We start from the raw sequence: 27,063 nt of genomic DNA on the forward strand, positions 1-27,063 counted from the left end.
ATTATACAAAATTATAAGTTTGTTAATTGAGTACTTAAATATTTTTCGCAAATTCCGTAGCATGATTATTTTAGATAATTACTTATAGAGGTATTTAGATTACAACACATACAATATTCGACTGTTTGATCCAACAAACAATAGTTGCTCTCTTAATAGTTTTAAATTACATTTTTTTTATCCAGCTGATAGTTGTTATATCGTTTCACCAAAAAAAATTGTTTGATTGTTTCAATGCATATACAAATACAATATAATATAATATTGATATTAAATAAATAAAAATAAAAAAAATGGACATATGCCTAACTGAATAACCGCTTTTTCTCTGCTCATGCCAACACACATCACAATACTGATGTTACGTCGTACCAATTTACTTTCTTTGTAAATATTCATTCGTTCTTTGGTGGTCAACAGCAAATTTTAAATTTCGAATAACGAAGACGGTTAAGACAACACTTGATTTAAAAAAATACTAAAGTTCTACCTAGATTCTGATTTAACGATGGACCAAGTGATAGCGTACGATAAAAGTCTACACCTCCGTCTCCAAGAATACGAGGAAATGTTTTCTGGGTTGGATAATGTACCCTATTCTAAATTGCAATCTACATGGGCGTACTATTTGGAACTTACTATGGACCCCAACGGGTGGCAAGCTGTGTGGAAATTGTCGAGACTCGCGTGCGAGTCTCTTAGTGTACCATACCCTACAGTGGTTTTGATATATGTGTTAGACATTGATTTCTCGCGGTTGTTGGCATTAGTTAGAGTTCTTGCGGTGCAAGATGATATATGCTTGCCCGAGAAGCATCACGTGCCTCTCGTGGAGCTGTGGCCTACGAAGGAGCAAGACAAAACAATAGCTTTGAATTTAAGTTCAACAGCCAATGTCTTAGACATGTTACGGTTTTTCTACATTCACCTCGTAATGCCATGGGACGAAGATGAAGACGTGAACGACTGGAAAAGTGCTCACCTTAGTTCCCGTCTGCGTTTGTATTATGATTTAAAAAATGGAAAAATACCCAAAACAACTGCTGAACACATTTATGCTCTTTTAAATGAAGCACGTCGATTAAATAAAAAGCGGCGAGCTCTAGAATCAGTTTGTGACGAATTTGACAGTGATATTGAGCCAAGCAATGAGGAATCTGATGGTAATGTTATGAATTTAATTGAGATTAATGTAAGACTGATCGAAATTCAAAATGAGGTAAATTTGCTAGAAAATGAAGTATTTAGGCAAGTTATTGTTAAAAGGCAGAAAGGTTTGAAATCACAAAAGAGTAGCGAGGTAGATGTGTCACGAATTTGGTTAATCTTCAAAAAGGGTGAGTTCATTAACATTATTTAGTAAAGTGCATCCAAAATTTGAAATTATACTGCACCACTGGGTAAATTTATTAAAACCTTAACATACTCTCAAATTGTTTTTGAATTGGATATATGAAACTCTTACTTTCTAACTATATAAACAGATAAATTGGCATTACAATAAAGATTTATTTTTTAAGGAAAGGCAAATGAATACATCAGGTTCATCCAGAATGTTGAGCAGTTATACCCTGATTCAACTTTAACTTTTTCAACTGATTTTATGGAAAAACTAGAATCTGCCATTATAGGAGAGACAATGCTGTTGAGCCCAAATCAGCATATAATAAGTGATCAGGGTGCTCTTATAGAAGACTTTATAATTAAGGGCATTGGTGACAATACTGAAGTTAAGCTGGTCTCAGATGTAGAGGATGTAATGCTGGATTGTGTGGGAGATGCCTCTATCATAGAAAACTTAACCATTGAATCAAACTCGGCCAGTTGTGCAATTCTTGTTCGTAAAGGCAAAACAACTATCCGAAAGAGTCGAATCCTTGGCATAAAATCACAATCTGATAATGAGGGAATTTTGGTGCTTTCTGGAGCTGAACTAACTTTAGAAAGCTGCGAAGTTTCAAACTATTTAATGGCGATTGTTGGGAATTCTAATTCGAAAATTACTCTAAAAGGATGTCAGATTTCTGGGGCCAATGTAGGGTTTAAGATTTTCGATGACTGCCAAGTGGAATTAATAGATGTGGAATTTAAAGATTGTCGGCAGTATGGTATACTTTTAGAAACTGAAAGAGAATATCCTATTGAAAAAGGGGTAGAAAACTTTGAAGCATTGAATGGGTGAGCATTTTTAAGAAAGTTAATTTAATTAGTTAATGTAATTTAGCAAAAATAATGCTTTATAATTAGTAGACTAATAAGATATGTTGTAAAAATGCAACAAAAGGCGTTTTTTTAATGGATAAAGACTTGCCTTCCTCTATGCCAAGTTTTATGCTAACAATTTCAAAAAAAATTGCAGGGTGCCCCACGTCCGAGTGGAAAATGTCAGAGGGATTAACAATTCCCTAGCCAATTTAATGTTGAGGGAGATCAAAATTAAGGCCACAGGCAATCTGTTCGCCAATCCAGATTCAGATCCCACCATATTGGAAAGCTCGTCTGAAGATGAGATGGACACCGGCGAAGGTCTTAATAGCACTGTCCTCGAGAACGGAATCTAAATTAAGTATAAGATTTTTTTTTGTTATTTGTATAGATCTTTATCTTATTTTTTCTATTAAATGTTTTGTGCTTACATTTATTGTTTTTGAAAAATAATACTCCGTGTATGAAAAAAATATATTGCCTAAAGTGAATCATGTACATAAATTATTAAAATACAAACCTAAAAATAACCCGGAAATATGCTCGGTTATTTGCGCAAGTGTTTATTTGTTTTTCTCTGATTGACAGAAATAATTGCTTATCGGATTTTTAAATTATTGAAGCAATAATAGATGTATATATCCAGTGTCCTGCAAACATAAAGGTATTGAACATGGCACTTTACACTTTAGAGATTCTTTGTATATATATATATATATATATATATATATATATATATATATATATATATATATATATATATATATATATATATATATATATATATTTTTTTTTTTTTTTTTTGGATCAATCTAATTTGAGTGAAATATTCCTAATGGCGCACTCAGGGCCCAAATGTAGGAGGGAGGGGTACTAAGAATGCCGCTTAAACTTTGTTTTGTTAGAATTCATCCCGTAATGTGTTTATATTATGTATACAGGGCGAATGTCAATAAATCGGCAATACCACTTTAGATATTTTAATGAAATTTGGCACACATATATTAACAGACTTTATTTAGTTAGTTAAAATAAAAAAATTCTCATCATTGCTAAAAAAATTAAATTTCTTAATTTTTTTCAATCCGATGATTTTCGCTTAAAAAGATGAAAACCTCTTCTCTGCATGATCATAACAATATTGTTAATATGACAATATGCAGATAATACTTAAGTAATTATCTATTTGTTTTATTAAAATACTTACGAAGTAGGATCGTGCGATTTAATTAGAAACACTGGAGGTATATTTCAAAGAGTGCGCGGGAATATGAGCAAAAGGGCTGAAGACTCATCCTTCAAGGTGGAGGACACTTTCAACAACTTCTCTAGTTTCTATGTTTATTTTCTTACCGTACATAAATTGTAAGAGATTGTAAGAAAAATTTTTACTTTAAAAGAAATCAGTGGCGTTCAATCTGTATTTCAAAAAATAATGTGGTACCCTAAATAATGCCTCTTGATAAATAGTACATGTGTGCCAAATTTCATTAAAATATATAAAGTGGTATTAAATATTAAAAAAAAAATATTTTATTTTTGAAAACTTTACCATCGTGTATCTCAAAAGTTAAGACATTTAAGATACATGTTCACATTAAGTCATCTTTTTAAAATGGACCCAAAAATCGCTCCCTGTATACTCATAACATAAAACATTGAATCGGTAGAGGAGAAAAGTACTCTGTTGTCACATTGTCAAAGATTTATGCATTACAGCATACTAGTTGTATCAGAGCCAAAGTGCATTTAATAATTATATTAACTTATTGCAGCTTGAGTTTAGTAAGCCTCTGATAAACCATAAGTAATGTGGCAATATGTAACGGAACCAACTGAAAACAGGAATACATGAAAGTGCAACTGCAGGGTAACATACTTAACATTTTCCATCTTATTTCCATTCCTTTATAATTTCAGTGTATTTTTGGCTCTCAACTTTTTAAATATTTTTAGCAAAACATGACTTGTTTGTTCACTTATTCCTAGACATGTAGAGAGCTGTTCAAGCCAATGTTCAAAGATCAAATTAAATAAAGTATACCAAAGGCTAACCTAGTTTTGAGTATGCCTTTGTTTAAATTTTACCAGCACTGGAGCACTCAAGTAAATGTGTTACATAATGAGGAAATCTTATTAATAAAGTAAATATAGATGTCTTTTTTACACAGCTTTAAATAATTAATAATAAAAAACATTTAAAAGAAGGTGAACCGCTATACATACGCAACACAATATTTTTCGTTTCAAACAAAATAAAGCACTCTGTTTTTAAGTCTTGAAGTTTTAAAATGAGGAGTCATAATCTTCTTTTTGCTCAAATTGGCCCAATAAAATTTGAAGCAATCAAATTACTTTGTATGGAATCCAGCATTTGCGGTTACTAGATTAATATGTGGGGTGTGAATTAATGTCTTTCACAAAAGCTAGTTCATATTTCTTGAATTTAGGACCCCTTTGTTCTAAATAACGGAACCTCTTTTTGTTTGAAACAGCACTAATGTTTTGAAGTAAATAAATACATAACTATTAACATCAGTCAAACTTGCATTTTCAAAAAATATGACACATATACACTTTGTTCACTATCTTTTGACATACCATTTACCATTTAATTAGTCTTGGTTACCTCTTATACAATATTATGATACTAAAATATTAGAAACTTGTCCAGTCTAAAATATTCTGCGCCTTGAAATTAAAGTCGCTCCAAAATGTTTCTAATAGAGACATTATTTATGAGGCAGACTTTAATATGTTTCTTAATATTTTTATTTCCTGACTTGCAGTTTCACGAAAATGAAGAAATTAAATAAAAGAAAATAGAAAAAGCAGACAAATTCATGAACATGGTTGGTTTTGAATAATATTGGAATTATTGGATTAATCTTACAATTAATATCTGTTATTAAAATTGATAAGGACATCAACTTGAAGGATAGAACTTGTAGTATTGTCACAAAAATTTCAGTTAACTACTGTCAAAAGATTGCAAACAGTTTATGGTGTATTAGACATAGACATATATACAGATTTTCCTAACAATTAAAACAGTCTGTCCTTCTCCCTTACAAATCACTAAACACCAGGCAAATCGTCGACGACTTTATAATTTCGAAAACCTTTTTGTAGTCGATTGGAGGAAGAGGACATATTTTTTATAGAAGTATTATATACCATTTCTTTTATTGATAAGACTGTGCCCTGAACATGGCTGATATTTCCTCTAAGGTTTTGTTCTTCGTTTCCGGCACTTTGTAGTGTATAAACAACAGGAACAGGAACTGCAGTACTATAAAGATGATGAAAACATATGGGCCCATCGCGTTCTGTGTAAACAAAATTGCTTATGTCAAATTGGCACTAGCCGATCGGAAAATACTTACGGCTAAAGGTAGAAACGCCAAGCCAACCAAGAAATTGGCCGTCCAATTGATACAGACCGCTAAAGAGCTGGCTGTAGGTCTTGCCGATTGGTTGAACAATTCAGACACCAAGAACCATGGGATGGAACCGGGACCCGACGCAAACATTATCACGTAGATCAAAACGAAAATGACGCACATGACTTTCAATGCTTGCGCCTTATCCTGCAACCCAATATCGTTAAGACGTTATATTTATGAATGAATCACTTGCTTACAGCCAGAAGCATGCTAATGGTTAGCAGCGTGGTGTCGATAGTCATGCCGGCGAATCCGATCAGCAGCAGGGTCTTTCGACCCGCCTTTTCGACCAAGAACAGTGACACTATAGTCATTAGGACGTTAATTCCACCCATGCCCAGTGTGGCGTAGGTGGCGCTGTCGTCTGTCAATCCCGCCATTTGAAATATTTGACTCGAGAAGAACATAACCTGAAATAGTAATCACGGTTGGAAAAACAAACACTTTACAAAATTTATACTTCTGATTAGAGATAACTGATACACCTGAAAATGGCATATAATCGTGGCGCCAACTTGAACTTGTATTGAATATAATTTTGTCATGCAAATAGTTATTATTTTAATTTACCGCGTTGATGCCAGAAAGCTGTTGAGCGACCATAACGGTTAACGCGATGATCAAGGGTATTCTGAGAGCGCTGTTGGTGATCAATTCCCGCATAGTAACTCTCGGTACCAACTTCATAGCCTCCGCTTCTGCCCGCATTCCATCCATTTCGTCGTGTACTGCCAATGTACCTCGGAGCCAGCTCAAAGACTTTTGGGCTTCCAACTCCTTCCCTTTCGAGAGAAGGAGATATTTTGGAGATTCCGGGCAGAAGGGCAAAGTAACAATCTGCAAATGGCATTGATACTTGTTAGTTACAATCGACCAAAAATTAAAATACGAACCTGAAATACGGCGGGTATTATGGTTAAGGCAAGTAAGGTTGGCCAGTGGTTTTCAGTGCCCAAAACTGAGCGAAGACTAACAATCTGAGCTATTAATATAGATATGGTGATGACTAGTTGGTAGACCGTACCGACCGCACCCCTCAGATTAACAGGGGAGATTTCCGCAAGATACATCGGTGCCAGACCAGCGTTCAGTCCTGAATTGACTCCAATTAGGAATCGACCCAGAATAATAAGTTCGTAGGAAGCCGCAGATTTGGACGACGACATGCAGATGACTGCCAGAAGAACCAGGAGATTATTGATAAGAAGTCCGCCTTTGCGACCGAACCGTTCAGCTACCAAGCCTGAAAGGCGATAGAACGTTGACTAAGTTGCGTTGTTTCTAGGTTTTCATTGGAAATTGATTGACTTACCAGTAACGGCACCTCCGATCATTCCCCCTACGCAGAAAACCGATACCATCAGTGAGAATATGAAAATAATTCCCTCGCTTGTTGGGACTTCTCCTCCTGATCTTTGCTGCATCGTTGAATTGATCCATTGTTCCAAAATCTGAAAATTAATACTTGATTAACCCTACGGAAAAATATTTCTCTATGAGTATCTTCAGACAATTTTTGGAAAGGTTTAGGTAGTTCTCTCCACTACTAGATTTCAGGATGTTTCAAAAATAAGAGTCTCTTTAAATAACAACCCCATATACTTTTTTATTTTCTTTGCAAGTCATTTTTTTTCTATATCTGTTTCTGAGCCCGAATAAGTTGAATTCTATTTTAATAACAATGGTCTTATTGAAATCAATTCACAAACAGAGAAGCCGAAATATAAAAAAAGCTTTCCAGTTTACTAGTTAAGGAGAAGAACCAATCAGAGAAGAGCGTCCATTTTCTGTGTTGCATCTAGTAAATTCAATAATGATCATAAAAAAATCCACTTGATACAGTGACAAATTTATATTTATTTATTACGTGATGTTCAACTGAAAAGAAAACAACCTAATGAATAACAAGTTCATCATCATTTATAACAAAGAAGTTGGTGGTTCCAAGTTTGCCTACTTTCAGATATTAAAGGTCACGTAATTAAAAAAAAAAACAGTGAAATGAGATCCATCCGACATGTATATTCTCAAGTTTTCCTTTGCCTTTCCAAGTATGTTCATAATAACGTTAAAGCAAATGTATGCATGCAAATGCATAGATAAGTTTTAATGAAAGAAATTGTTTGTTTGATTTTTGCGAATGGGTAAAATATTTATAACACACGCACGCACATATTCGAATATTTAGCACACATTTAAGTATTTTTCTGGAGCATGGATTTTTTTGTTTCTATGTAAAATATTGTTCAAAATGTTTAAGCTATCCGAACAGCAATAATTATATACTTTTATTGAACCTTAAAGGATAATATTTTAGTAGAAAAGTTTTTAAAAAAATTAGAACGTTATATCAAAAAGATTGATAATAATCAAATGTTATTGGTAGGAAATAACACTAAATTAACACAACTTCGTTGATATAATTAAGTTGGAAATTCAAAAAAGTGATTGAAAAGTAATTTGTAACAAATTAGCGGTAAATATAAGAAAAAAAAACAAACACGAGACTTTTAATCCAGAAAATAAGCGTTATATTTGAACAGACTCACCTGACGCACAGGGCAAAACATAACTCGTAGTAAAACGTGGTTTTTCACATAGGGTAGCCCATTGGTGGGCCAACATTTATTGATCAAAATTTTGAAGGCCAAGTTTAATTAGAAAATAATCCAGAATGATCCAGAATCCAGATAAAGCAGTTATGTCAATTTTCACGATCTTCTGGTCTGATCAATTATTCTGGAGTTTTATGAACAACGGAATTATGTCAGCCCAGTAGCAATGCCGTGCCATGCCATGATAATTTCCGTTTCGTTTCTTTTTTTATTTTTTATGTGTTATTAAATTAAATTAAATTTAATTGTTTCCATTTATAATTTATTCTCACATATACGTTCCTAGGTGCGGTATTTCACTCATGAGTTTATTTGACACGAGCGGAGCTAGTGTTTTATAAACGAGTGACTTAAAAAGTTTACCGAACGTGTTGCACACTATACTTATTCTACAACCGTTAGTTTTTGGGTTCATTTTCGAAAAACAACACGAATACATTCACTGACATGACCGTCAGAATTGAAAAACGTCAAAATTCAAGGCGTGAGAAATCCCGGAAATGTCTGAAGTGGCTCTGAAGTGGACGGGAGTAGAAAAATATTTTTGACAATGACTGTTACGTGGACAATTTTTGTATATAAACAGTAGGTTTGTTGCTAAACCAAAAAGAATTTTATAAACATTTTTCCTACCACCAATTGCGAAGAGAAGAGATGATATAGAGAACTTGCAACTTGATTTTAAAAACCAAATGATAATGATGATAAAAAAATAAATCTATAACATTTCAATAAAAGTAAAATTCTTGGAATAAAACATCTTTTATATTATATTATTATAATTCTTCAACGCAATTTTGATAATGACGATAAGCAGTCTAAAAGTAATCTTCTATATATGTAGAATAGCCAAAGGTTACCTTTTGCGGGTTGTTGAGAACTCCTGTGTTGTAACCGTGTTGGAAAGATGAACCCAACGCAGAAGCGGCGATAGCGAACGCTAATCTGCCATTGAATCCCTGCAAATAAATAAAAGGTATTTGTTAGTTTTTTAATAGTTTTTAAAAGGTGATATATTCCAGACAATACTACAGTAGTGAGTAGTTTACACAGCACTTACACTGACTGATTTGTTGTAACTTTATACAAAACCAAACAGTATTACAAACTTGAGTATGCGGTCTACCCCAGCGTATTTGGGTAGTTTGTTATTATTGCATTTAATTCGAGACGAAATACAACAACAAAGTAACCAAAGCGAAACCCTCATAATTCTAGCAAGTTCTTTTTTCTTCAAAAATATTTAGAAAATTCTGTTGGTTAGTTTTGGTTGGTTAAGTATTGTTAAGCATATATGATATTGTTAAAAAGTATATTTACCCTTCGTTTCCCTATAGGAATTTTTAAACAATGTATAAAATTCTCTTTACATAGCAGATTTTTTAAAAATATTTAAGAATATAAACATCTTAGCTGTAACACAATAAATATGGAGAACATTTTGGATATGTCAAGTAAGTCTTTCCGGTGACGCGCTTATCGTTGTTTCCGTCGTCTGGCCCCAAAATTCCCATTTTGCTGATAAGGATAGATACATTGATATATCTGTCTATGACCCCAGGTTGTTTTTACCGTTCTCGTACCACATTTATGTATATTCCGATTCTGCCGTATCCCATCATCCAAACCAAAAAATTTGTAAACCGAAAAACAAGTTCGTCCAAATGGTAAAATTAAATTTTGATTCTTCTAAAGCCAAGTAAGTACAGAGTTTGTAATTTTAAATTTAATTAGTACAATTTAAAAAAGGTTCGGTATAATATTCGGAACTGTATGAAGTTTTAGATTCCTATAAATACTATATAACAAAATCCAAAAAATCTCTTAAAATTTCCAGAAACAATATTTTCGTAAATAAACTGCGCCAAATATTTAAACTATTTTTCCATGTTATACACAAACGCAAAGTTTCGACACTGGAGCTACTTAAGTAAACGTAGACACTTGCTGTGACATAAGCAGTAAAAGCCAGATTTTAAATATGAACACCCTGTACAGCTCCGTAACAAGTAAGTAGAACTCCACTAAGACGCAGACAAGACGATCAGATGTACAAGCGAAAAGTGTGCTCAAAAGTTGTACAGGAAATATTGTTCGCAGAAAAAAAATACGCACTAACTAACGACTAACCAAAACCATTACTATAATGCGCAGCCTTCGTTTACCGCTATAGTTTCATTCCATGTTGTATTTTTTGGAAATTTGTTGAATGTTGAATTCGACTTGCACCTGCCATAATATTATTCCGAATTTTTTAAAAAAGCTCACTAGAAATTTCTAGGATAATATTTACATATTCTATTTCTGGCTGTTATGTTTTAATTATTTTTGAAGGAATGCATATTGTTTCACTGTCACTCTTAGAATAAATTGTTTGCTGATTATGCCGTGTCATTGTTTAATTGAATCAGGCAATTTGTTGTTTGCGTTGGTCTTAATAAGTAATTCCCGACGCAAAATATCCAGTAAACAGCCTCAAAACAGTAAAAAGCGAAAATTTGGATGGTTATAGTAATGGTTCTGATATAAAAAAAAATACCCATACAACTTATTTAACGGAATGCAACAAGCGAGTTCTTTATCTCGAAAATCCACATACCTAGGTTATTTTAGTAGCAAAATTTTACTTATTCTAAAATATACTGTATCGATACAATGTCGAACGTAATGTGCAGCTACCTGTACCCACTAGTCAATCGGATTTAATCCGTTTGTTTGTAGTTTCGTCCTATTTTCGCAATAGCCTGGATTTAATTATATATATATATATATATATATATATATATATATATATATATATATATATATATATATATATATATATATATATATATATATATATATATATATATATATATATATATATATATATATACACACTTAGATTTTTTTATTACCAAACTATGTTCTCATTGTAAAATAAGGATTTGGGCTACAGATTAGATGGTTAGATGGTTAATTGTCGATCTATTTACCTTAATTTAAGAACTAGAGGAAAACTGTGATATGTTGTGTGACCAAATTCTAGAGAAAATGTGATTTTCCTATTTCCCATTGTGTTACTCGAGTGTATTAAGAACTTCATTATAATTTCCAGCGAAATTGAGCAAATTTTCTTTCTAACTATGACCATAGTGTCAATATCTTAAGATTGAACATTGCATATTATACTGGGATGTCGTTACCCTGATTATAATAGTCAATAATTGTCACTAAGAACACAATGGATATGTGACGTTTGATAGTAATTATAATTTGCATTTCTATTATATTAACCTTTACGCGTCAATGAACATTGTTTTGCGAAATCGATAATTTACTAACAATATTAATCGCATTGTCAACGGTCCGCTGAACAAAAAATAAACGGAATAAGGAAAAATTATTTTTTAATGCAATTTCTTTTAACAAATCGATATTTCTTTTACTAATCGATATTTAGATCAATACAGAAATATAACAGTACTTACTACAGAAACACGGAATTAATTATCAAACCACCACCTGTGTGTAATTAATTAAGTTTTTTTTGTTAATTTTATCACTCACAACGTGTTAAGATTGGAAAACTTCCCTGTAAATTTTAAGTTTTTGATCACCATGCATTAGACAAACATCGCTCAGTATTGTTGGTCCGCTACTACTTTTTAGAAGCGATTTAAATGTCTGAAGACCTTGTTTCTTTCACCCTTTAGAACACTCAAATTCTTAAAGTTCATAATTCAGCCTCGCGCTTCAGGACTTTTAGGAAATTTCTCATCAGCCTATGAAATTTATTAAAAATATTTTTAACCGAAACGTGCGACTAATTATAACAACTAAAGCCTTATTTTCAATTTAATATTATTTTTTTTAAGCTAAACCTGACTTGCTTGCTAATTACGAGTACTAGCAGTCGCGCCGTTTTTTTTTTTTTACTTACTCCTCTGAATTTATGACTGGCTTCTATGTCTTTGCCGATCGCTTCTATCTCTTTAAACGTCGATTCCTCCCTTTCCGCCGATTTCTCACCGCCCATACCCATCGCGCACCACTACCGAATGATCCGAATTGAAATAAAAAATATATAATCTTTTCCAGAAATATTATAACTGTCGACACGCCTACCGATGCTTCGTATATCTGCTATCGGTTTCGTATAAAAATAATAAAGGTCCGTTCCAATAAATAAATCGCCAATATTCCGTTTCTATAATATAATACCGTATGGCGGCGATGATGAGCGAATTTCTCTCTGCTTAATAGGTAACCGGTTGAAAAAGTGAAAGGCCCCGACACTACCAACTACCACGAACGGTTTACTAACTGCAGTATCGCACTCTCGTACTCGTATTTCCATTTGTATACTTTATAATCGGCACCAGTTCGTCGCTCATTGGTTCGTTCCAAGGGGCAGAGCCAGACACACTGCGACGTCACCGTGACGTGTAATCGTGGACGACGTAAAAAAAGTGAAGATAAAAGCAATTCAATGTATTTCCGAATGAGATAGCAACGCTGAATCACGGTCTCATTATGAACCTTCCACCAAACCACCGAGTTTTTTATAATAGATTTTATGAAAAAGCTCCAATCGTTCTTTCCAGCGGAAGCCCTAACGCTGTCTGTGCATTTAATGTTTTTTATTTCTCTGAGTGGTCCTAACTGCTGTATTTTCAATTTTAATCCCTTGCGATTCATTGTACTATCAGTCAATGAATTAGGACTGCTTAAGACCGCAACGTCAAAGTAATCATCTTTTTAAAGTTTGTTATTTCAAAAATACAGTAAAATAAAAAACTGATACCAGTTACATTACTAGAAAAAGTTTATAAAAGACTATATGTATAAATAATTTTTAATCAAAGGCAGTTTTTTGTCATAGTCTGTAATTTTGCATTCCCGCATATAATTTTGAGAAATTTTTTAATGATATTTCTTAGTGGCAGTGAGTGAATAATTCTGAAAGAGAAAGAATATATATCTATCTATTACGACTGTACAGCATCATCGAGCACATTTTTTTTTGTGTGCTGAACTCAATATTTTGAGATTCCAAACTATGGCGCTGTGAACTGACACTATTTTTAAACTTTTATACCTAATAGTTGTGTTATACAATTTTGTCCCCAACAAATAATTAGTTATTATTAATAATACATTTTCTGTGGTGCGAAAAATTAATTTCTTTAGATCCAAACTTCTATATTTTTTTATATTCTAAGACTGCGACAAATATGTGGCACTACACTTTTTAGATATAATTTAATTTTCAACTATTCTATTTATAGTACAAAAATATAAAAATATTACAAAACACATACGTATAGGGAGCTGTACTGTGCGCTTGTGCGTTCAATTTTAGAGTATGCTAGCTGTGTCTGGCAACCATACTATGCAATTCAAAAGGAAAGAATAGAGCGTGTGCAGCGTAAGTACCTTAGAGGGATAGGTTTTAAGTTGGGAATGTCATTTGAGGATATAAACTATGAAACTATGAAGCTTTTGACATCTTTGGAGAGTAGGCGCATATTTTTTGACATCGCTAAATTATACAAAATCCTTAATTTTTGATTAATTTGATGGATTCACCAGATCTTTTGGCATCTGTTGGTTTTCATATTTCTCCTATTAATGCAAGAAATAAGGCTCTTTTTAATATTGATTTTCATAGAACCAGCTATGGCATTAACTCGCCTATGAATTGAATGTGCAAGCTGACAAATAATTTACTCACAAATAACGGGCATATTGACTTATTTTCTGACTCTCTCAGTAGTTTTAATCGCAAAATAAAGATGTCTGTTTTTAATCAAAACTTGGTACTCTAGCAACTGTAAGTGTTGGTGTTACTATTTTTATTAGGCTATACTATATTGTAATAATAATGTAAATGCTATATGGGTAAATAAAATTTTTAATTTTAATTTTGATTACATTATTATCAGCTCGCAAAGAAATAAATGGGTAGATGTTTATGTATGAATTATAGTATAAAAAAAGACATATCGCAATATATAAGAGTAGAAAAACAACCATTTACAGAAATCGCCCCCTACAAAACTGAAATGAAAACTAGTGCGCTCGCTTCCTTAGCCCTTATTACTAGACCCACGAAAAAAGGGTTTGACTAAAAATAATTAATTAATACCGATCATCTGACAAATTTGAAAATTATTTCTTAATTTTTAGTTTTGGTCGATTTGTCAATCCTTCCAGCGAAAAGTTTAAATCTACCAGAAAAATCTGATACGACAATATCTAGCACTAGATTACCCATCTCTTATGTTTTAATTTTAAGGGTTCGAACAAAAAATAGTCGAGTGGAACATGGATACCTATATCATGCGCTAAAATTGTAAATAAAAGTAAGGAAACACTTGTGTTTTTGTAGTGAATCAATTAAATTCAACGAAGTTTTTCAAATAGACGATAATGAGTTAAATATAAATCGCGTCGGTGGGCAAAGTCCATCTACATTTTCACCGTCAAAACTTATTGCAAGTAAACACACCTAAAATAGTAGCGAAATATTTATTTGTTATTATATACAGCATTTAAGATAGCGTCAGTACGAAAAGACACTACGTGGAATTATTTTCTAGCTACAAGTTAAACTCAATCAACTCGGATGTCACTTAACGACGTGAAATAATTTGTAAATTGTTTTGTTTGTGTTTACATGCACTTCTGGGATTTATGCTGTCCGTTATTGAATCACATTCATTCTTAAATTCGAAAAGCTTAGAACGCGCGCAGCATTCATTTAACATTTCGGCGTCGAAAAAAGTTGACGTTCACAAACCGGGCGCTTAAAAGGTTTGAAATCATCGTAAAAGTAAATTCCTCCCGAAATATTTTAGACTGTACCTTGTACCAAGACTGCTTTCCCATAATCCACAGACAGGTAGTACTTATCGCCCCTTTTATAACAATAAAAGGCAGGTAGTAACAAGGTTACGCACCGCAGTACAAAAAAAGTTTTTTTATGTACAGGGGACGTCACACATACCCACACCGTTTCCGCCGAATCAACCACCGTAAAATATTTTTTGTTGTTTTCACTATTCCATAGAAAACAAACGCGAAATGATAACCGAACTGCTTACATGAAAGGAAATATATCGCCAAATGACAACTTTGTTGTATAGGTAGAGGCATTATAGGTCATTCTTCCATTTAAAGCTTGTTACGTGCTTGCTTAGCCTAGAGTTTGTTTGCAATAAATTACCGCCGGTTCGCTTGACTATCTCTCTCATCTCTCATCTCATCTCTCATCACATTCCTACGTCTGATGTAAATAATATACACTGTGTTCTTTAATGGCGTATCGATACTGAGGCTTCTTGAGCTTATCTTATGAAAAATTTCATCATTTAGCCCTTTTTTTACTCAGACGATTTATGAATATAGGCCTCATCCAATTGTCTCCACTTTTCTCTATCGTGAGTGTTTCTTTCCCACGTTCACCTTGCATACTTTTTTATTTCGTCTTCCCATCGCATTTGGAGTCTCCCCCTGATCTTTTTGCTACTTGAATACTCGCCAATTTCCGATTTCCCTATTCCATCCATTATCCTCAAGGCATTCATTGTGGCCTACCCATCTCAATTTAAGTCTTGCTGCTTGCTCAAGACCTCCGGTTCGATTTCTTACCCATTCATTGGTTTTATGGTCTTTGAGGATAATTCCTACCATTTATCTTTCCATAGATCGTTATTCTGAAAGAAGAGAATCTCTTTAATGGGACCCAGCTCATTCTTGGATTTCTTGGCTTGCTCGGAAGGCTTGACCCAGATATACATTTTCATAAACATTTCCATAGCTGTTCCCTCTACATCTATAACTGGCATGTCGTTTATGTTAGTCATTACTTTAGTTTTAATAAAATTCATTTTAAGATATGGCTTATGGCTTCATGTTTGAAACCTGAGGTGAGGGAAAAACTTACAAGGCGGTAAAGTTTTCAGGAGAAAATCTTTTTCTTTTATATTTTCTAAGAAACAATTCCCCTTCTTTGTAAAAGTTGGTAAATGCATTCCGTGCATCAATTTTCGAAAAATGGTATAGTCATTTCTGATAAAAAAGTTTAGGATACGTTCACATGAAGTTTTTTCTTTAAATGCTCATTATGCATTACCGAAGGAAATAACGTCGGTAATGCATAATGTGGCCTTAATTAAATATTTGCGATACAATGCCCCATAATATACTAGTAATATACTGCTTTTTCAAAAAAATATATTGTATTAAATTTGGGGCCTACCTTTGTGAGTATACAAATAACGAAAATTTTTATCGCAGCCTATCTCAAACCTCAAATGCGACAAAGTTACTGTTAAGTCACTCCTTAGTATTTCCCAACCAGAGAATCTTTCACAAATATGACTACCGATCTTTCAACAAAGGATTGGACGTTCAAAAAAAAATTTGTTGTTAAAATTGTCGGGCATCGCAATTATTTCAAACACACCATATTCATTACCCTACGCGTGGTAATTTTAAAAGCCCATATAAATTCGTTTTTTTTTTGTTCTAATTGGCGAACCGGTCTTTGTTTAAACAACGCGGGCCGATCGAAGTGGAACGCCAGTCGAAGGGAAATAGTTTTAAACTTCAACACCTATACAGAATCGCATCGCAAAAGGAAGTGCTGCACAGGAAACTGAATCACGACGTAGGGTTAGGCCCAAAAACGGTAACACAGATCAGTAACGCTTCAGTTTGTTGGTTTGGTTGTAGCCATTTGAGTACGATATTATTATTTCAATAACAATACAAAAAAACTTGCACATTGAGCATCTTATTAAAAAATATTCAACTTAAGGTTCAAACGCCATTTAAAAATATCGCCCGTATTAGAGATAAACACCATAAGTGCCCAGCAATCGTGGCTTATCAAAAGACCAAAACAAATTTGTCCTAATGGACATTAAATAGACCCAAGGATGTGGACAATTTGCGTGACTTATTTACCGATTCTATAAATAGAACTCACGCGCGGAATAAAGAGAAGAGAAGAATAGAGATCATTGCTCTTGAACTTACTAAACGTGTAAATAAAAGTTTAGATTTTTGTTCCTTTGTAATTATGCCGTTTTAAGTTAATATGTATTCATATAGAAAAATATGTTGTTTATTCTATTTCAGATTCTGTTTTAAATTGTAACTGGCCACCTATCTTTTGTTCTAAAAACTTAAGATTCCAAAAAAATAAAATAAAATTGTCCATATTTTGTTTAGTTTTGATAAAACGCTTCAAGTGTTACACTTTTTGTGCAATCTTCTCTTGAAATATTTAAGTGTTTTCTTGAAATAAAGGAGTGCTAAATAAAAAGGTCCGTTTTATCTATTGTTGCATGCTACTGGCAAATTATGCGGGGTATCGTATCGTATTATAAACAAACTTACCAAATCGTTAGGCTTAGTGGCTGGACTCGTGGTGGTTGGAGACGACCCATTCTGGTCGTTCTTTTTTAATCCCTTTTGTTACGATGCGAAACAATAATAAAATTACTTTAATGAGTTGAATATTAAGTAACGGCAAAGGACTGTAGATACATAATTAACAACTAAAACAGGAGCATACAAAAATAAAAACTGAAAACTAAAACAAACACAAAGATGAAAAAATCCATCGAATCCCAAGAGCTACTGCTACACGCCAAATATTAAAAGAAAATTTTATTTTATAAAACAGCTCTTATTATTGACTGACGATTCTGTAATTTTTAACACAAAAATGATTGTTGCATATTTGTTCCAAGCTCATCTTTTAAATATTGATTAATTATTTGTATAATGATTTTCATAACTGATATTTAATGTTGGCAATAATTGAGGAACATTAAAGAAAATAATTTTTCTAATAATAGTAGTATATCCAAGGAAGATCCGACAAGCCATAGTGACTCAGGAAAATTAAAATCACATTTTAACTACTCATAAATTCCGCAGCTGCTTTTAAAATTTATAAGTATGATTTTTCCACACTCAAACAATTTAGTCGCGATAGCAAAATTCTTATTCATTAGTATGTCAAATTTTCAATTTTTTTGCAATCTCGGAGAAGTGATTTGTTTAGTTTTTGGAATAATTTGGCTTTGTAAAACAAATTATATTATCAAATAAGAGTGTATCGAGACGAGTGGTTGTCCATTCAACCAACTTTTGTTTATGTTAGTGGTTCCCTTTTACAATGACATGTCTCGTCACATTTGCTAAATAGGTAATCTTTTTATCAAAAATTACAGAATTATTTATTTTTATTTTTTTTATTGACATTGTAATATTAATGTTAATTATAAAATCACTATTTAAAACTAAGCAAAACTTCAACTGATGCTAAAAAACTAAGCACAAATAACCGCAATAGTCTTTTCAATAAAAACAACTGTTCAATAAAAGTCTCTAAAATCAAAATTTACACCGCTTTTAGTGCTACAAATAAGGTCTATATGCATATATTTACCTAGCTAAAGAGAAGAAATAACAGCGTAATTTTAATTTGTCTTGTTAAGTATTTTACATTTTCAATTAAACGAAAATCTTTTGATGGGTGCTTGAATTGCCTTCTATCTGGGGATATTGGCTTTTGGAAGTTTTATAGTATGTACGCAAACAAATTACTCGCTGACGTCTCGATTAAATATTTACTATTGAAAAGACGTTTGCTATTGATAACACTATCGGTTTTCAACGCATATTTCCACGTACCAACCAAGAACCAAATAATGCAAAATATTCACTAATAAAATAGTGGCAACTCAAAAATGTTTGTTCTTACCTCATCATCCATATCGAGTATTAATCACTGAGGGCAGCACGTGACAAAAACCAAAAGTGTTAATTGTTAGTTTTCTGATTAACAACAATTCATCATAAAAGTTATTTGTCACGTAATAAAATTGAATATTTCTTATCATATAAAAACTGTTGTGAGGAAATATCTCAAGATCTCTGATTAAAAAAAAAAACAAAAAAACTTATGAGCAAAGAAGGAGGTAATTATGGTCTACTTTTATATCAAGGTTTGTTAACACTCCAAAATAGTTCAGTCATTTTTAATTCTTCAGTAGGTCACACACAGTTTTTGCGATTTATTGTTGCCCACCGGTGGGTAAGTATATGACCACCTGACATAAAATACTATGTATCTTTATAGGATACACAAATACCATAAAATATAAAATTTCAGAAGTTTAATAGTGAATATAGTTACTTGGTCATAATAATAATAATAATAACAAAGTTTACCTTGTGTTTGTTAGCAAAACTAACACCCTCTCGGCCAAACAACACGAAGGAGAATGTTTTGAAATAACCTTCAATTGTCCTCAAGCGGTATGTGCCACTACGGTATAGGGTTGATTACAGGAACGTACTTAGGACTGTCCTTCAAAATTCTGATTAAATCGCAACAGTAGCAACTGTGTGCGTCGCAAGTCCATTTTCCAGCAAAAGATAATAAAAGTTCAATTGTATTCATCCTGTATCTTCCAGTCAGTCGTTAGCATAAAATTGTAATACATACATTTTATTATTGTATTTAAGAACTTTAAATTGTTAAAAGTTCTATTAATTAATTTGTATATATATTTGTATTATATATTTAGATTCTAAATGGAGTTACCAATGAATTAACTTTTTTTTAACCGATCAACCGGTTAAAATATAATTTAAAATAAAAGTACACCCTGCTATATAAAGTTTACGACGCGATTCTTATTTCAAATTGCGCCATACATTTATAGACAATTATAGTAAATGTTTGATAATTTTTTTTCGAAAATTTTACTCGCTTGCGAATGTGTGAATCTCAATCCATCGGCGAACACGATTCACTTTTATCGGCTGTAAATCAACGGAAAATAATCCGGTCCTGCCTCTCATTCATTACGTCATAGGTCACGTGCGATTCTATAGTGACGCGTAGATACGCCACATTTCGTCAGGCTTAGAACCAACACGGACAACAATTTTAGATAATAAATGAAACTGTTGTTAGTTAACGGATTAGCAAAGTCTAGCAGTTCGACATTTTAACGTAGTCTGCACCGAAAATAATCTCGAGTCTTTAATCTGGGAGGTAAGGTTTTTTATTTTGGCATCGATCGTGCCTACTCACAGGTAAACGATTGGTCCGCGTGACGGGCGTGCCTGGGCGCGGCGTCAACGTCACTAGCATCATTTTGCGCCGTTGCCGACCTTTCGAGTATTCTCGAGAAGTAAGAAAATTCAAGATAAGATACATTCAGCATATAGCATGTCAAAAAGCGATTCAAATTTTCAAATGCTAAATAATAGCAAGTCGGATTAATTTTAAAAATTGAATATTATTATATTATACATATTATTATACCGCATAACATTTCATTAAAATGAAGAAGTCGTACTATAGTCATTCACATATATTAAAATATTTTATCCGGATTAAGGCCAATTCCAGATTTTTTCTATCAAAGGTAAGAGCTTGAGACTTCATTTATTTTCTCTATACACTCATGTTTAAAAAAGATTGCTTAGGAATTTAAAGACAACAAACCAATATAAAAAGTCTCGAAGTTTTTACGTTAACAAGAAAATCTTTAAAGTTTCTGATTTTAGAGATTTTAATTGATATAGCATTCCTGTAATAGATCGCAGTAGTAAGACGAATAATAAATTTGCATACGACACAATATAATTTTTTAGTTTTTTTTTAAATTATTAGCCAAAAAAACTTTTATTCCTCTCTATGTTTGTTGAATTCCGATTGGAATCTCGCAGTCGTGTCACGAAGAACTCATTTGGTATTTTCAATGCCTGCCCTTCGAAATCAATTTTCCATTCCTAAATCACGACGTAAAATCACTCTCTGCATTCTTTAAATAACAAGAAACCATTAATTTTCTTCATAACTTAGAACACCTACTGCTTTGCGAAATCTTAAGATGGCGTCATTAACACAACAAACACATTTACTGAACAACGAAAATGAAAACGCAATTTTGATAAGAAAAACTTGGCAACGCCGAGTAACGGAAAATTTATTTCTAATCAGTCGCAACATTGTGTAAGCCTTCGCCAAAAATAATTGAATTATGAGTACAATTTATAACGTTTACTTTGCTAAATTGGATAGCTACCTTCGTACCAATAAGTATGTACGTGCGAGTCTCATTTGGAAGTCGTAGGGATGGCACCAAATTCCATTTGCTTCAGAAAATATTGGATATTTATAAATTGAAACAGTAATTGGTATTTATTAGATATACATATGCAGAATTCAAAAATGCTAATACCAATGTCAGATTTTGCGATAAGGTTTATAACTCTGCTAACGTTTCACTGATATCTGATGGTTTAAATCTGGCAAATCTGGCAACACTGCTGTTAGTATTTTTGATTTCTGTATGTTCATTCAAGCATCTTTTAAATCTTTAAGTGCTGCTAATTATCTACATAACAAATGAATGTTTTATTTCAAATTTTACAGGCGGTTGTAAGCACATATACCTAAAGCCAGGACTGTCATACTGATGCCACTTAGTAAATGCCATAAGAATACACTTACTGTCATTGCTAACGTTATGCATCTTTCCTGAATTTTTTATTATGTTACGTCGAAATTTATTTAAAGTTATTTGTTTAATTGTTTTTATTCCCAAAATAAGTAGTAGATAAAAATGGGTATATTTCATCATTTCATCATATTATCATCCAAATGAGGATTTATCTATATAAACTGCAAAAGTTCATAATTGGCATAACAAAATTCAGGAAATTATTATTCTTTTCAAATTCTCAAATTAAACCATCACTTTTACAGCATGTATTATTTTGGTTCGTTTAATCAGATGAACACTACTACAGCTACATTTATTTAACCGACCTCGTAGTGTCAATAAAAAAGAAGTTAGCAATTGACTTGATTTGGATTTGGAGTGTTGCCACAGAGAATATTCATAAGATATTGTATTAATTTGTTTAATTATTTAAATCAGTATTACGCATCGCATACCGCGTGTCTCGATTTTATATGCCAAAATAGTTACTAGTCAAAATATAATTACAGCCGTAAATATTTGCTAACAATTCGCCTTCGTTTATTGTATTTATCAATCGCTGATAAACCAATTTAAATTTTAAGAATAGCTAATACAGGTATTTATTGCCGTCTCGCAAATATTTGCCAGAGAATGATACATTAAAAGGTACCTACGCACAAATTATAATCCTTACTATTAAATATCAAAACGCCTAATTATACTTTGGATAGAAAAGCGTCTCTGAGCAGTAGATGAGGTGAACTAAACGTGCTGGTAAATAAATTTTAGCAATAAAAAATTGATTCAAGGCACAAATTGTTAATTGAAGTGTTGACTTGATTTGAAACACAAAACACCATAACTGACACCATTAATTTTCATTCAATGAAAAAATGTGAACAATTTAAACAAATGTCGATGGGAACATCCGGCAAAGTATTTGTGAAAACGAAATTTTGCATACGGAAGAGTAATTAATTACATGTTTTAAATTTTAAAATAATGAAATATTAAAAACAACCGAGTTTGGCCCTTACACTGCCATTTCCGAAGCAAATGTTAATGTATATAGTTTACTTACAGCTAAAAAAAAATGTTGGTATCATTTTCTGTGAGCTCGCATCTAATGCAAGTATCGCCTTTTTTGCTGAAATAGCAAAAATCTTTCATTAAAATTTTTGTCAAAATAGTGTTAAACTCTATTCAAATGAATTTAGCCATTAAGATCGTCAGATTCTATATAGTACATTTTTTTTGTCCAGTAATTTTAAAAACCACTTGACGAATTCTTGTCGGGAAATGTAAACTCTACTAGCTTAGAGGCGAAGGGGAGGGGAAAATGGTAGAAAGTTTTGTCCGTTATCTGTCTTTGTGACGGCAATAGTACATTGTGTTTGTTAAGTTTGACAAACAGCACTTTAGTCACGATTTTGATTTGGCGCAAGTGTGGAGTATTTAATTTAACAAGGGACTGAAGAAGTTAGGTATACATGTTTTACGCAAATGAAACTTTAATTTGCATTAAAAAATATAATGTATTAATTTGTTCCAACAAATAGACGTGATCAAGCTTTAAAAAAACAATCTAAATGAAAGAGCTATTTTAATAGCATAAAAAAACACATTTTATCTAAAGGATCTATATTTTCGTAGAAAAATTCGCCAAAATACCCAAACAGCTTACTTGAAACTCAATACATAACTTGTATTGAAATAGTCGAATTGTCCTTTTTTTGAGCGATATTTTCGAAAATTTTCGCTAAATGTTGTAGCATGCGATTTTCGCACGTCCCACGTATATTCCCTCACGGTGTTCAAAGTATTGGCGCCAATACAATTTGCGCAACCAGTAAGAGTAAACAAGCACGGCGTACGTAAATAAGCAGCGACTTTGGCAGCGTTACACGATATGGCGAAAAGTAGGTGTGACCCGTTGGGTTATATTTGGCAATTTTTAATTTTTATTTCTGCAATAATCTTATCTAAAACGCCTTGATGATCTATCACTATAACGAATTTACCTAAAGTTTTACACGCTCGACAGTGGCTCTCACGTTATAAAAAAAAAAACATTAAAAAAAGGATAAAATGTATTTATAGGGTGACATCGACAATAAAAATTCCAACATGTAATTGAAATTAAATTCTTATCGATTATATCACACAATAAAATTTAGATACAGTATAACTGAAATTCATCATTTTGTTAGCAGGTATCATTAAATAAAGTAACGGACAGTATCCGTGTTAAATTAATACGTGTTTCTGCAAATTAAGTAATAACCTGGTGTAATATTGTTTTGGCATATATATGAATGAAGGAGGCAACGTAGCTGCTTTAAAAAAAACTTTGCTATTTGTATGTTTATTGGGTTGTATTTAAAAAATTCGTTTTGATTGTGAAAGGACAAACCTTCTTCAAAATAGGTAACACTTTTTTCAAGCTGACCACAGGCCGTTATCACCAGAAATTCTCTTAAGAAATCTCTGCTTTATAGTCAAATATGGAAACTGAATGAAAATATTTTTTAAACTTAAATTCTTTTGTATATTAAAAAAAAAATCTTTTTTTTTCATCAAAAATCTGCAGCTCTGCTTTTCACCAAAGTTACAACCCTGTATATAGCGATACAGTCAGACTTTCACCGTTCATCCCTTTTATAACGTAGAATCTAGCCCTGGGATTGCTTTGAGTCATATAGCTATTAGGTAATATAAATACGATGAAACAATACATATATATCTTATTATGAGAAATTCTGACGATTGCTCTAATTTTTAAAGGACTGAGCCGATAACAAAAGTCCCCGGCATATAAAATTGCCTTTACAAATTATAAAGTCTAAAACTATTAATTGGTTTTGAAATTTTTCCTTAAGTGACCGAGGAAAACTTACAGAGTGAACGACTTTTCTCGATCTGGTTGTTAAATTCTCCGAGGAATAGATCGGAACATCCATGTCGCTCATATTGGATGAGATGCTAGATTCGCGGGGTACCCCTTGAGGGATTTGAAGCAGTGACATCGCCTGCTGTTGCTCCACACTCGGGCTCTTCAGATAGTGACTTTCGGAGACGTAACCGACGCCGTCGTCATCGTCACGATCCATGTCGATAAAAGGTACGGACATGGCAAAACGGACTCTTTTCTGGTTGCTGGACGTGTCGCTGAAAAACATACGATTATCCAATCGAAACAGAATAAAAAAACAAACGTGTATAACAGTATATTATGCAACAAGTGCAGTAAACGGCATTTGACTCACGAGTTTATTTGACTCGAGAGGAGCGAGTGTTTAATAAACGAGTGACTTAAAAAGTTTACCGAACGTGTTACATACTATACTTTTTCTTTTTGGAAACATTTTCGCAAAACAACACGTCAAAATTCAAGACGTGGGAAATATTGCCGACAACATTCGATTGCTCCCCAACTCATGCGGTAAAATCCCGGAAATATCCGAAGTGGCTCCGATTCCAATAAATATTTAAGGACAGTGAAGCATACTAAGAAAGCAATTTTAGGTTTTGTATATCCGTGTTGATTTTGGTAAATCGTAAAATAACTAGTCAATCCGGCTCTGTTCAATCGTTGCACTCGCTTTTAGAAACTATTCGAAGCTTCTTTGTAGGTAATAACGACCCATAAAAAAATTAAATGCGAGATGTAAATAATAAATTTAGAAATGAATTTGTACTAGTCTCTAAAAAAATCGTCAAAATTTATATTATTTTCATATGTACCCAGTGCATGCGCCATAAATTACATTTACGTAAGACGGCCACCAGTCGTGACTGTTTACATGCGAAATCACATGCGGGTGCTGTATTTTATTAGTAATAAATTCCTTTTCATCATTCGCAAATACAATTTAAGAAAAAAAAATGCACAACGGAACTTACCTCTGGACTTTTTAAAGATTGCGGACACACACACACACACTCCACAAAAACGAATCTAGGAGACGAGAGACCGCCAAACGCAAACGGTAGACATACAAATACCTGTTGCGTTCAAATCAGTTTTCGGGAATAAAAGAAAAGTGTACGCTCCACCGTCGTTTCAAAACCGTCGACCGCGAAAATTTTATTTTCCTTTCGAGATAAATTCGTCGCGCGCACGGAAAACAAACTAAAATGACCCTTCTCAAAGTCGAATACCGTTGACGCCGCGTCGCGACGCCCCTCACGAGATACAAATTATTTTTAAACGCCGTCACGCGTACGTCACCTCGAAGACGTGGCTGCTCTTCTGTTTTCTTTTCGATCCCGTGCGGGAAACCTATAAAAATCAGATCGCGCCGGCGAATTTTTTCATACCAAAGTCTACTAAATCTACTTAAAGGTCCCTCAAACCAACATTCCTGTCTTTAAAAGTTACGTTGTCCGGATATTAACTGGTAGTCTTACAATACACAAGTCAATAGTGCAGATTACACAGGGTGTTTCATAAAATATGAGGCAACGATCAGCTGAATAATCATCATAGAAAAAAAAAACAAATCCTATATACTTGCAGTCGGTCGAAAAAGTCTCCGTACACATAGCATTTTTTCAGTTTTTTTTTAGTTTCTTCTTTCACTTACATTTAATGAGAATATATTTCAAGTAAATATAGGCAATCTAGGCAATATAGGCAGTTTTAGAAGCAAGAAACTATGTCAAATAAGTCTCAATACACTTTAATAAATCACTATTCAGAACTGCGGGTAGAACCTTTAATTATCAATAATTTATCAAGTCAGCTTGTATCAAATTTCGCCTGAACAAATGAGTTATACTTGTTTATTTGTTTTTTTTTTCGTTAAAACAAACGATGCCAGTTTTAAGTCAGTGGTTTTGAAGTAAAAGCAAAATGAACACTAAAAATTGCGAAATTCCAATTGCGCTTTCTAAAAATCATAGTAGATTTATGAAAAGAGGAAAAATCCTTTAGAGAAAGTGTGGCCGCGCTCTAGTCGTCCCAGGAAGTTAACTGCACGAGAAAAGTCTTCTGTTGTGAAAAAAATTAGAATTAATTCCAAAACAAGCACTCTAAAACTTGCAGAGCAAATCAGGGAAGAGTTCTCAAAAAATGTTAGCCCTCAAACGATTAGAAACTGCTTGCATAAGGTAGGTCATAACGGCCGCGTTGCCAGAAGGAAACCATTAATTTCGAATTAAAATCGAAAAAAATGTTTGGGATTTGCCCGAGAACACATTAACAAAACCAGGGAGTTTTGGGGAAACATCTTTAGTGACGAAACAAAAATAGATCTTTTTGGTTCAGATGGTCCGAATAAAGTTTGG

The 27,063-nt window shown here is 33.0% G+C and overlaps 2 protein-coding genes across 6 annotated transcripts; one reads left to right on the forward strand and one right to left on the reverse strand.

The window, feature by feature from the left end:
• Window positions 1-324: 324 nt before the first annotated feature.
• LOC132696865 (protein nessun dorma) lies at window positions 325-2,948 on the forward strand. Its single transcript, XM_060661957.1, has 3 exons — window positions 325-1,337; window positions 1,521-2,178; window positions 2,360-2,948. The coding sequence occupies exons 1-3, from the start codon at window positions 509-511 to the stop codon at window positions 2,559-2,561; spliced, it is 1,689 nt and encodes a 562-aa protein (XP_060517940.1). The 5' UTR covers window positions 325-508; the 3' UTR covers window positions 2,562-2,948.
• A 62-nt stretch (window positions 2,949-3,010) lies between these two features.
• LOC132696738 (solute carrier family 2, facilitated glucose transporter member 3-like) lies at window positions 3,011-25,887 on the reverse strand. 5 transcript variants are annotated; one of them, XM_060661735.1, is made up of 10 exons: window positions 19,502-19,602; window positions 19,032-19,058; window positions 17,657-17,728; window positions 9,127-9,225; window positions 6,964-7,102; window positions 6,545-6,894; window positions 6,222-6,488; window positions 5,849-6,061; window positions 5,592-5,795; window positions 3,011-5,534 (listed from the first exon to the last, which is right to left on the reverse strand). In XM_060661735.1, exons 2-10 carry the CDS (start codon window positions 19,041-19,043, stop codon window positions 5,391-5,393), a joined length of 1,500 nt encoding a protein of 499 aa, XP_060517718.1. In that variant the 5' UTR covers window positions 19,044-19,058; window positions 19,502-19,602; the 3' UTR covers window positions 3,011-5,390. The 5 variants fall into 5 exon arrangements, with proteins under 5 accessions (XP_060517718.1, XP_060517716.1, XP_060517720.1 ...); XM_060661733.1 differs by lacking the exons at window positions 17,657-17,728; window positions 19,032-19,058; window positions 19,502-19,602 and adding exons at window positions 24,672-24,942; window positions 25,678-25,887; XM_060661737.1 differs by lacking the exons at window positions 17,657-17,728; window positions 19,032-19,058; window positions 19,502-19,602 and adding an exon at window positions 15,258-15,277.
• Between the last annotated feature and the right edge of the window lie 1,176 nt (window positions 25,888-27,063).

Source organism: Cylas formicarius, unplaced genomic scaffold, assembly GCF_029955315.1.
Source record: "Cylas formicarius isolate icCylForm1 unplaced genomic scaffold, icCylForm1.1 PGA_scaffold_1__22_contigs__length_36826433, whole genome shotgun sequence".
NCBI classification, from domain to species: domain Eukaryota; kingdom Metazoa; phylum Arthropoda; class Insecta; order Coleoptera; family Brentidae; genus Cylas; species Cylas formicarius.